The sequence below is a fragment of the Gasterosteus aculeatus genome, chromosome 3 (genome assembly GCF_964276395.1).
Source record: "Gasterosteus aculeatus chromosome 3, fGasAcu3.hap1.1, whole genome shotgun sequence".
Lineage (NCBI taxonomy): Eukaryota > Metazoa > Chordata > Actinopteri > Perciformes > Gasterosteidae > Gasterosteus > Gasterosteus aculeatus.
Genome location: NC_135690.1, coordinates 7838491 through 7851048, shown reverse-complemented (window position 1 = coordinate 7851048; position 12558 = coordinate 7838491). Strand labels below are relative to the sequence as shown.

Genomic DNA, 12558 nt, shown 5'->3' with positions numbered 1-12558 from the left:
CCGCGGTTTACAGCCTTGGTTGGGGTGTGGTCAGACGGGTACCAATATAATGGTAGAGGAGAAACCGCTACAAGTATATTACAAGTGCAATGTGGCTGCACTGAAAAAAGGACTTTACTGATCAGCAAATGTTTAACATACTGGCCCAGAAGATTATTTAAGATTTAACGTTCTACGAAATTAACGCGACCTCCAGATGAGGCCATCGGTTGTACAAATATAAACAATGTGAATACAGAGACTGTATGAAGTGCTGTGTGTGTGATTGGATCAGAGAAAGCTCTAGTATCGTTCCCCCGAATAGCCCATCACGTGTTGCATTGTGCGTTACGCAGAGTAGCCCTGTGGTCAAGAAAGTTGGGTGTTTTGGGCCTGAATAAAGATTTTGCGTCATGCCCTCTGGACTAGATGTCCTGATTATTACACGTTAAGAACAATAGTAGGCAGATGAGACACAGCTAAGCCCCGTTCGCTGGTGGAGAGCAGAGCCATTACATCACCCCCCTCTCCTTGGAGACCTATGAGCGCTGACCAGCGGCAGACGTGGGGGCATTACATCACTGGCAGCGGCCGGGGGGGGGGAGCCGTAGAGGAAGGAGTTGTGGCTGCGTGGAACTGGGCCGCGTGTGAGCCGGTCATCGCTAACGCTCGGTAATGTTGCACAGACACACAGGGTCAGGTGGAGGTTCAGGAACTGCTTGACGTAATCCTGTGACACACACACACACACACACACACACACACACACACACACACGCACGCACACACACCACCCGAGGCCTGCAGCCGGCCCGGGCAGCATCGGCCGCGTGGGACACACACGGGGCTTTCATGACAAGAATCCGTTGTTATCAACGTTGGGGTTTAACAACTGGGATGGTTTGGTATTTTTGTTTAATCACTGCTTTGATTTCTGCATTTGGGGTCTGCTTCTCGGTGTCATTATTCCAAGATATGTTATAGCGCTCTAAAAACAACTTTTGAAGCAGAAACAACGCTGATCTAATGTCATTGTGGTTAAAGTGGGACGTGGAGCATCTAAACAGGATGTGCTACTATGGATGGTTTTACCATGTTTTTGAAGGGCATGGATCGATATTGTATCAAAGACACACATGCAACAATATGGCAGCGTTTATGAACAACCAGAAATTCACATGTCAGGCCGTGGGTACACAAAAACCCTGGTTCTTTTCATGGGATTTCATGGGAAAAAAATGAATTCAGTGGAATCATCTGTCCCTGTTGATTAAAACATAAAAATAGAAAAGATTACACAGACGTTTGATCATGCAGGCTTCCATTGTGTAGCTTCAATTCAGATTATCATATGTGGACTTACAGTCTAGATGCCCGGCAAGGAGCAAGAGTAGTGTGAGAGCGAAGCCACAGATATTATAAATAAACCGGCTGAACAAAGAGGGGCGGGGAGAAAACAAGGTAGCGTAAGACTAAAGACATGTATGCAACTGTGGAAGACTGTGAGGAAAAAGACTACAAAAAAAACGTGTAATACATGAATAAACTGTGGAACACAAAAGAACCTGTCATCCGCGCGCATCAAAGCGTGCTATCCCTCGCGCTCCCTCGTTTGTATCCTTCGCTCTGTGCTGCACAGATTATCTTAATGGAAATGACCTCCATCTGACACGGTTGAGTGGCCCAAAACTGATTAGTTATTGACCTACCTTCCATCTCGCTTTCCTCCATCAACTCATCACACACACACACACAAGTCTTCATTAACAGTACGTCTTCCCTCTTCCCTGCCGTCCTATGTTTATGTTTCATTTTATAGGAGGCAATAGTCCCTCTGGATGTACAGAATCCAGGCTGACAGGCCAAGCGTTATGATATGCCTTCAAGAGCATGAGGGGGTCACACATCTTTTCAGAAGGCTTTGCTGCACGGCTGGTTATCAGTGCATCGAAGCTGTTGTTCGGCGTTTTGTGACCGACGCGTCTGATTCGAGGATTTAGGCGAGGAGACATATTTGCCCTCCAAGAAGAAAGCTCTCAAGCGATGGAATTGCTCTTCTTTGGGTTGAAATCAGAGTGCAGATAGTGCTCTGACCTGGTGTCGGCTACAATGTAACGCAGGAGAGAGGCAAGAGAACATATTGTATTCAGATACCAGGGGGTGGGCTCTAGACCATGCAGATTAAAGGTCCCCAGGTATGACAAACCTGTGTGCTGGCACCGCAGATGTGCTTCTGATTCACCGGCCCCACTCAGGTTAATGCTCACAGACAAAGACACAAACACACGCAGCAGGAGTCCCTGTCCCTCCCTGACACACACACACAAACACACACAACATGCATACAGAAGGCTCACATTGGAAAAGGATAGACCACCATAGCCCTCTATGCTTCTGTGGAAGTATAACAGTAAAAACAGACTTCAAAATTACTATATGTATAAGTCTTTCTATGATAAACCCTAAAACTAATTATTAGTTGGATAAATATGAACTACTATCTGTGATTACATTGAAGCATCAAGCTTGTTTTTTGTACTCGATCAATATTAAGTACAAAAAACGATCAAACTGAGAACCTCTGTAAAGCACAAGTCCATATTAGCTGCACACTCTTTACCAGCATTACCAAGCAAATACAAATATAACATGCAAATGGTGATAAGAAGGCAACCGATCAAATATTTTTCTGGCTTGAAACGTATACAAACCAAGGGCAGAATGTGTGCTAGTTGTGAAAATGCAGACACCAGCGTTTAGCTCTCATGTGAGTTACTTCATATTTTGCACATCTGCAATTCACACACAGGCACAATCTATGTTCAGCGGCAACAACATGTTTTTGTTGCATTTTTACAAATCAGCAGGGTCATTTAGAACCTGCTGCATCGTGCTGGATGCCAGAGAAAAGGCTTCATCTTTAAGGGAAGAGCGACATCTTTTGGACAACTTTGGAGATTTCAACCCAAAGCCCCGGCAGGGCATTCAACTCAGTATCGCCTCTAAAGAGTGATGTCAAACTCAATTGCATTATGTCCTTTATAAAGGTAATTCATTATGCTTAGTATGACTTGGTAACAGAAAGAAAAACTCCAATCAACATGACAAATGGTGACACGCATACAGGGTTGACTTATGACGATAGGAGACCTCTAATTTACCCCCCGAATGGTGACAATACGTTCAGAAGAGAGCGCTTTGTATCGCCGACAATCAGAATGAGATGAAACTACTAACCAAGTATGAGAATGGAGTCTTCTTTCAGGACGTGTTTTTCCAGAATATGCTGGAATTTGGAGAAGCTGCCCAGCCAGTCGTAACACTGCTCCGTCTTGTATCTTTCATCCCAATAGTCAATGTCTTTGTATCTGGAGTTTTCCTCCGGCAGGTATTCCATAATCTCTGAAAAGTAAATGTAACAAAGAAAAAAATCTTTTATCCATTTCTTAAATTACATTAAAGTGTTTGTATTGTATATGACTGTACATTTATTTTAATAACTTGGATTCAGGAAACTATATACTCATATTACAATCTCATTTCAGAGCTCATTAAGTTTGTTGATGGAAAAATATTTATAGTACAAACAAGAAGGTAAACTTCTCTGGACCTATGAGTCAAAAAGGTAAATCAACTTAATTGACATAACAATAATTATTAGTTAGCATTAATGGCAAAGCTAAAATAATTATTATTGGATAGGCAGGTTTGCTGAGCTTGTACCAGGTGAAGTGTGAAGATACCACAAAATCCCACTGGACCATCAGGCGAGATAACAACTGAGTTGGGCTGTGCAAAGACATCAATAGATCTTACCATTGCGATAATCTTTGAATGTTTTGCGTGTTTTGTTATTGTTATTATGCATCAGCATGTTATATTTAAGTTGAGTCAAGCATGGATTTATAAATCAACTGGCTACAATCTATTTTATGTTTTCTTCAAAAATTGTAGCGTTAGTTATGTTCCTCTGGTTTGCATCTGCCAAGACATGGGAAAGAATTGCTACTGGTTTTAGTTCCGCTAATTTAGGCTAACATCTGTTTGCATTTGATGCCATGGCAACGATAAACAGCGGCCTGAAGAAGTGCAAATTGTCAATATGAATTGGATGTATTGTACCGTTAAGAATAGATCTTTAGAGATGCATATGGTCTGACTATATATGTCTAAAAAAGTTTTAAATAAATAAAAACGCGAGAAATGCGCATCTGTTGTGAACCACAGACCGTGGTGCGGACCGCCCGTAGAGGTGAATAAATCGAACGCGCAGTTCAATGAGAGCTGTTACGTCACCAGCCGGCCGCTGGCCGCGGGGGGACTCGCGACGCTGTTCAGCGCCGCCAGTTCAAACTTAAAAAAATAAAACAACACGTCCCCACTGTTACACAGAATGGGCTCTGAATCACTTCGTTTTCTATTCGGCGACTTACGAGCTGCTGGCCGCGTTGGGCGCTGACAGGAGTTGTAGAAATGCCGGTTCGTAACCGAATGAGTCCACGTGTTGTAGTTTCACAGCGCTGCAGCTGAAGGGCCGCGTGCAGCGGGGGGGGGGGGTTCTTCAGTGGTGCACGCGCGTGTCCCACAACAAAAATGAAGTGTCGACGAGCAACTAAAATGAGTCCCGAGTCCTTTGAGGAATTTTAGTTTGAACTGAGTAGACACGCGTTTCCTTGTTGATGTTGGTGAATGATTTGGAAAGGGGCGGGGCGTAATGACGTAACGCTTCGTACCCAGGCGTGGCTTTTGTAATTCAATAGGGATTGGGTTTAAAACAAGGCCTACAAAGAGCATCCAGCAGCATTGTTGATTGATTTGCACTCCAAATATACTGAACAACAATACACGTTGTTTTACACCATTAAATACAAATATTAGGGAAGGGATCCGGTCCCAGAGCTTACCGTTATATATTATTTGGATGATTAGCATAAATCATTGTGAAAGTCAGTTCATAAATTATATAAGGGTTGGTTTACACATTGTGTACAATGGCCTCTGCCACCACGGCACACATCTAAACTCTCTCTCAGATGTGAAAATGATTTCTCGTGAGGTTCACTACTCCTCTACCACAGTGGGATTTGCATAAATATTTCACATGAGAGGCATAAATGTGTAATTAGTTCAAAGGGAATTTCGAGGGTTTTTTGTACTTCCATAATGTTGGAAATAATGAATAACCTTCACGTTGCCATGGTTTTAGGATGTTCTTTTCAGCTAATAGCCCATTCTGTAAAATATTTGTACTTTTCTTTTCTCAAAGGGTCCCTCGGGAAACGAATTGAGACATGCTGAGATTTGGATGATTCAAAAGTTACATACGGGACTTCGAAAATATAGTTGCTTTTGGCATTTCTTGCTTTTTCGGATATAAAATAAAATAGATGTCATATAAATTAAAAATAGAAGATTTCATCACAGTAATACCATATATCCCCCTGCAGATGGTAGTATAACACTTTGTTTGTTGACTGGCTAATAATCATTAGAGCTATGAGAAGTTAACTGATAACCTACCTAATTTATTATCTCATATTTTTGGCTTACTTTGGCAATCACAATATACAGAACCTTGGCAATCTATCAGTGAAAGTACAATGGTGTAAAATGAAGTGGCTGTTCGTTTCCCTGTGAGAGACTCATCTTGTTCCTTCCTTCACGGTGCTTTCAGTGCATCAAGTGCATATCTGTCAACATGCATATTCCTCCGTTTCAGGCTCACTGAGCTGTAATCAGATAACACATGCATCAACTTGGACCGCTTCCTAGTCTGGAGTGTTTTAGGGCTATTGCCGAACCTTCATAATGGTGGAAATGATAGAGCACCTCTAAGCCTTTTAATCCATTCTAACATGTCAAAGGACGTTGTCTTAAAAAGAGAGGTATACGGTTTTCTTAATCCCTTAAACAGAAAAATTGGATATTCACTTTCATCCCTCTGAGTGCCCTATGAGATGGTTTTATGATCAGCGCTGTCTAATGGGGGAAGGGCACCATGGGCCCTCGGGATTTATGTAAGATTGTTACAGCAGAAAGTTTAAAATTGTGCAAAGAGTAAAAGTGTTACTAATTACATCAACAATTTAAGTATTCCATTCAAGTGTTCCAGTGAGCTGCGACTCAAACTAAACAGAATGGATAAATAACTACAGTACATAAAGCATTGAAGCTGAGTTGTTCTATTGCACACATGACAAGAGATAAAAACAGGCAGATCATGCAAGACATTGCAGCAAAGACCACATGTCCTCCTCAGACTCTCTTCATAACGGGGTCATCCGATGTGATGAGTATAAGATGAATCCCCGTGTGCCAACCTGAACAGTACTGCATCATAATTACGTAACCTCCACGCCAGCAACTGTAAAAGTATTCAGTAATATCCGCGACGCGAAGTGGAAACGCAATAAACTGCTACGGTTTAATACGTTTATTCAACAAGTAACCTGCAGGAGAACAAACATCAAGGGTTTCTTTGAATCGGATGCGGACACTCCGGATCCTGCTAGAAGATGCGGAGAAAATTTGCTCCGGATTCCTCTGCAGAGTGGAGGCACTACAGACCACGTGAGAGGACGATGTTCAGCGACGGTCCCAGACAGACCGGCTCATCTCTGCCCCGCTGCTGACATGGACTCCTGGACACTGTGTTTTCTCCGCTACCCGCAAACCAACCCGGAGGGAGGGCGACGCTCTGTCTGAATGTAAAACCCCTTGAACCGTTTTCACCGTCATTGTTCTGTGTGGCGATTTCTTCTCACCCTCGGCACAAGTTTGGACCAGTTGCGGTGCCATGGCTTGGCCGTGCATCAGCAGAGTGTGCTGCTTGGCTCGCTTCTGGAACCAGTTCGACAAATCGGACCTCTCCATCCCGCTCACCATCCAGAACTACTCGGACATCGCCGACCAGGAGGTGCGATCGGTCACCAAACAGGTCTCTGCCTCGGAGCGCGCCCCCGGGAATAACTACGCGACCCCGGAGCAGCGTGCCGGTGCCGCCGGCGCCCCTTACGCGCCCAAAGACGGCGCGGGGAGCCGAGGATCTTTCAGGGCACGAAAGGAGCCCGGTTACAAGCCCCGGGAGGACTACCGGCCGCCGGGAGTGCCTTTCCCCAGCGACACCCAGTACAAAGAGGATTTCAAGCCCTGGCCGATTCCCAGGAAGGAGAATTTCCCGTGGATCAGTAACGGGGGCAGCCGGGCAGACGGTGTCAGCGACAGCCAGGCGCAGCCGGGGGACAGAGAGGAGAGGGGCAGGGGTCAGAGGTCGGGACATCAGCAAGTGGCGGAGGAGAGCAAAACCAGCTCGTACAGGTATACACGGCACGTCACCCTCCTCTGCAGACGTGTCAGCACCTGTCGCTGTCCACTGCGGGCTACTGACGTGCTGCTTTGGTGCTTAGATGTGTTTAAATAATGCATTAGCTTCCAGGGTCAATCCTGCATGCAAATGGGGGGTCATCAATAATTCTCTTACACCTTTCATATTTCATATTGTGAATATGTTTTAGAGCAGTTATTCACAACATGGTTTCCTTTGAAACTCACCCATTATATTTATATGTTTTTCTTAAATCTGAAGGCTCATATATATCTTATTTGCCTTTCAGATCTTTCTTTGGTTCGTCTATAGAAATAGCATGGGGTATTCTGGCAATTTTTTAAATAAGCTAAAATATTGGGACTTTTATTTAAGTTCCAAATACACTGAATCATTCATTTGAGGTAATGCAGCAGTCTTCCAGAGCTAATGAAGCCCCCCATGGTTCTGAAGACATACAACAACTGTTTACACAGACCAAGCACTATGCATGACAAGTACATTTAATTTATAGTGTTGAATGTCCCACTGAGACCAATGTCTGCCCATGCTGAGCCACAATCGGCCACCTGATGCATCACCCTCCCTCCAGGCAGGAGTACAGGCCATGGACGGGGGTCAGACCAGCCAAAAGTGCGAGGAAACAACCTACAGCTCAATTGTCCAGCCCGGGGACAGAGGCCACCCAGGTCCCACGGGAGACCAGCTATCAGGCTGCCTACAGTGGGGACGGCCCCAAGTCCATAGGGCTGCATCACGGGCTGAACGATCTCTCATCAGCTGCCTCCAGCATACAAGCCGCGGCCGTCACCCAGCCCACCCCCACCGCCGTGCAAGCCGGCAGGTCAGCCGTCCCCTCCGGCCTCCAGCAGAGCGTCCCGATCGAGAGGCCCGAGTTAGGAACACCATTCATGGGAGAGGTGGGCAGAGACAGACGTGTCTTTCATGGTCTATTTTCTATGATATATCGGAGCGAAAGCCAGTGTCAATCCTGCTGGAGCAGCATAAAGTCCATCACTCAAACAAAGGGTTCGTTGGATTAGGCAGAAATCGCAGCATGCTCCTGCAGAAAGTAATCTTGTCTCATCGGCCTGTTGCTGTTGAGGTGTTTTGAAAAGGCGATACAGCATTCTGTCCCTTAGCGACTCAGAGTTAGCCAGCTGTTGAAAGCAGGCCATGCACTGTGTTAGGTAACACTGCTGGTGCTTCACTCATTACTTTGGCCTAAATAGAGCAGGCTTAATGAGAACAAAAAACCTAAACGCGTATTTCTTTCACCCGAGGTCCAATGGTCAGAAAACAAACAAACCTGTAGAGAAATGTATTATCTATTGAAATTAAACCATTCTTGGTATTTCGTTTTAACATTTTGACAGACAAAAATTCAATTAATAACATATTTCATTAAGCATACAAATGATCCTAATCTGTATTAGAAGTCTTTGTTTGCAACGCCAAAAATATCAATAGAAATACATCAGTTTAAAGATGTGAAACAAGGGGAAAAGGAAAACATTTGAAAAATCACCCCAATATTAACACAATTGTACATTACGTTCCAGATGTGTGCTCATATTCTATATAATTGAAGAACTTTAAGGAGACAGAAAGGTGGGCCCAAAATAACCAGATGCGTGATTGAAGCACAACTTACTCCAAGAAGACAAGAGGATTTGCTCAAGAAGCTAAAAACTCATCTGTTCGGTAATGTTGTTCCAGATTATTGTAGGATGAACTGTGTTCAGGGAAACGTCCCCATTTCTTCCCCCCTCGGAGCCCGAGGTCAGAGGTTCTGCGTTGCAGTAAATGAGAAAGATTTTGGGAGTCTCCAGAGGTTTAGTGGCATCCCTCCTCCCCGCCCACACCCTTTGCTGCCATCTGCCAGGGGAGAGCCGGGGCTTTTCTGGTCCGGGTCAGGCAGGTTTGTCGGTTGGCAGCAATACATCTCACACTGAAATGTATCGGAAAGGTTAGTAAATGGATTTGTTTGGGAACGGGATTGTAGCAATGGCTGAGGAACCTGAACGCCTTAATATGTTTAAGAAACCCGGGACACATTTACAGCCTAGTGAATGTCCAATTTGAATTCAAATTGAACAACCTTTCAGTTAATAAATTTATGTATATTTAATTATTTTCCCACCAGAATTGTCTCCAAACTAACCGCTGTTCCTCCATAAGCCTTTTCAGCATGTCTGTTGTTCTTTGCATTTAAGAAGTTTACTTTTTACCTTTAGAGACACTCATGTTGATGCACATTTACAGAGGATATTCTTCTATAAGTGATATCAAATAATTATCAAAAGTGTAATTCAAACAGTAAAAAAGGAGTTTAATCATGCTGTTGTGGTTTTTTTTGGTAAGGAAGACTTTGATTCATTACCTCTGCCAAAATCTTCCTCGTGCTTTTCTGCAGTCCTGCACCTCCAGAGGTTTAGTTGATTAATGCTGGAGAGAAAAATAATTGTTTTCTAAAAAAAAATGCCCCTATCTTGTGATTTGGGGATGGAGGTGCAAGAAACATGTGTCAATGAAGGGACACAGACTATTAATACCGTGGCCCAGTTGAGTGAAAGTTCACGGCACATTGAGAAGGGATGTGCTGCTGGAAGTTTGCTGCGCTGTGGGACTGAGCACTGCAGTCTGTATTACACACACACACACACTCATGCATTTTCATCAGCTCTACTACAATCTGCCAGTGCGACACACACCAGCCCGGTGGGCAGTTTAAGTTGATATTAGATAATCCACCCGGGTCTCCGACGGCCCACTCACTGCCGACTCATTATCGACTCACCGGCCCCCAGCAGAGGTGTCTGTCCGAGCAGAACGCGTCCCACTCCAGTGTGCACTGCACTGGGTCATGGCTCCCCGCTGGTATTCGTCATTTAGGGCACGCTCAGGGTGGGATGCCACCCTGTGGGACGAGTGGCAGGGCTGCACTGTGTTCTTCAGCAGCAGGCGAGGCTTCCTCGTCGAGCGTGGAACACAACACGGCGAGTGTTTACATCGATTAAATCATTTAAGTCCCGAATAAGCTGCTGGAATCGGAATTAATCTGCTCTCGACAACAAAGGTAGCGAGCAGCCATGAAATTCTCATTTAGCTCAAATCAATCTTTCAAATTGTGTGCTGCGCCACTCACACACAAAATCCATCCCAACAGAAGAAAAAAAAGCTGTCACTAATTTCATGACATTGTGTACAGAGTTGAAGGTTGAGGACACGCTGGTGTTATTAATGAAGGTATCAATGAGGGACCTGTTTTCTTGAACTCACTGAACTTGCAAACCTCATTTTAAACGAACAACTAATTCTTTGTTTTTCTGAGCAAGGGTAGTTTGCAGGCCCAGAGTCTCTGTATGAAGAGAGTGATTTTATTTATTGTTGAAAAGTCAATCAAACAGCCACAAAGACACAAAATGACAATAAATTGACTCAAAATCAATGCAAAAAGAGACAAAACCATGACAAACATCCCTCACTTCAGCGCATTATCTCTTTCCTTCCCCCTTTTTTACACATCCCACAAACCAGGCTTTATCCTTGTTTTTCTCTCCGCTTGTCTTTCACTCTGAGCTCTTTTCCCACGCAGCCCGAGGCTGCAGCTTGGAGCCCTGTGCCAAGTTGGCAGGACTCAGGCAACGAAGAGAGGAGTTTATTAAGAGGAGGGGAAAGGAGAAAACGCTAGGGGGAAAGATGAGGTGAGCGGAAGCTTGTGATTGATAGGTGATAGATAATGAAAGAGGGGGAGAGAGAGGGAAGAGTAGTGGGCTCCGTCGGACGGATCATCTGTTTGAGAGTGTGATGTGGCGTCCGGTTGCAGTGTTCTTTGGCACCACATCTAATTTAGGAGAGAGGCAAACCTGGCAGCCGCACAGAGCAGAAAAGCCGGTGTGTGTTTTTTTGTGTGTGGGAAGGGGAGGAGGACTAGACTAACGTCCCTGCCACCCGCTGCGTTGCGTAGTCACATTCAGAGTAAGTCTTCAAGCCGTCCGAAAGCCCTGAGCTCCAATAGTCCGATAAAAGCTGCCCCACTCCTCAGCTGTGGAGATAAATGGAAGTAGCCTCATGGCACAAAGTACATTGAACAATCCAATTATTGGTAGAAAGAGGAATCTGGGCGACTTTTAAAATCTGCCACAGGCCACAGATCCCGGTCAGGCTCTGAGAACAGCCATCAGCAGAAGGAGCGGATGCTTCTCGACGGCACAGAGCGAACCAGTCTTCTCTCATTTATGGGCCCTAACTGCTCTGATTACCTTTGACGCTGCTGTTATACCTGCCTGTCTCTCTCTCCCTCTCTCTCTCTACCTCGTCTCAGGAACATCTGGTGCGGACCAAATTCCCTCCGAACTCTTCTGCCGTCTTTCAAAGCGGGCCGAGGGTCTTCAACATCTGACAGCTGCTCCGACTTCCAACCACAGTTTTAGGGGATGAACAGGGGAATGTTTTCGAGTCCATTCCGCCACACTATAATCTATGCAAGGGAATGTTGTTGTGGGGCTGCAGTCAGTATCCCAAGTAGAGAGGGTTACACGCCGTCCCGCCCCCGTTGCTATGGATATGAATATGCATGTAACTAAAGGCAAGATATTTCTTTGCAGATATAAATGCACCAAAAAACGGCTGCTTTTTGAGTCTATGTGTGGACGTGTGAGTGTTTGTGCACTTGTGACTTTTCCTTTATTGTACATGTTGAGTTTGCTCAAATAGTGAGTGAAATGTTTGGTCAAATGAGTGAACCAGGACTACTACTGTATTTGGCCCTTTGGTGTTCTGTTAGCAGTTATTTATTTCATCAGTATTCAATTAGTTCACTATTTTATTAAAGATTATTAAAGTCCGGTCTGTAGATTTGTAAATTGTTAAAGAAAATACATGAAATATATAATGTAAGTGAAATTGCAATAAAAGCATACTAGGTTCTTAACACTTTGTGTGAGATGTCACTTGGCTCTTCTCAGCTGGATTGTTCACATATCTCACTGTTCTGGGTGTTATTAGTTATTATAGGATTATATTAATATTCTCATTTCCATTCATCGCATTTTACCAAAGGGGACACACACACATTTTTTTGTTTGTTGAAAAAGCAAAATAACTGGTTAAACAACATGTTTGTATTATATTATATAATAAGAATACAAAGAATGAGGTCTGTGAGGTCACAGTGACTTTTAACCAATGAAATCCAGTCAGTTCGTAAGTATGTTGATATTTGTTCCAAATGTCAAGGCGTCCCTGAGTTA

At 44.3% G+C, this 12558-nt stretch overlaps 2 protein-coding genes across 4 annotated transcripts in view; one reads left to right on the top strand and one right to left on the bottom strand.

Annotated features, from left to right (window-relative positions):
* ece2a (endothelin converting enzyme 2a) overlaps positions 1–4700 on the bottom strand; it is a 44088-nt gene extending 39388 nt beyond the window's left edge. For all 3 annotated transcript variants that reach the window (XM_040170338.2, XM_040170339.2, XM_040170340.2), the window contains exons 1-2: positions 4413–4700; positions 3217–3381 (exon numbers count right to left, since the gene is read on the bottom strand). In XM_040170338.2, coding sequence (XP_040026272.1) covers positions 3217–3376 — 160 coding nt within the window. In that variant the 5' untranslated portion in view covers positions 3377–3381; positions 4413–4700. The remainder of the gene's footprint in view (positions 1–3216; positions 3382–4412) is intronic.
* A 1511-nt stretch (positions 4701–6211) lies between these two features.
* map6d1 (MAP6 domain containing 1) lies at positions 6212–12240 on the top strand. Its single transcript, XM_040170528.2, has 3 exons — positions 6212–7296; positions 7896–8223; positions 11631–12240. The coding sequence occupies exons 1-3, from the start codon at positions 6776–6778 to the stop codon at positions 11706–11708; spliced, it is 927 nt and encodes a 308-aa protein (XP_040026462.2). The 5' UTR covers positions 6212–6775; the 3' UTR covers positions 11709–12240.
* The last annotated feature ends 318 nt before the right edge of the window (positions 12241–12558 follow it).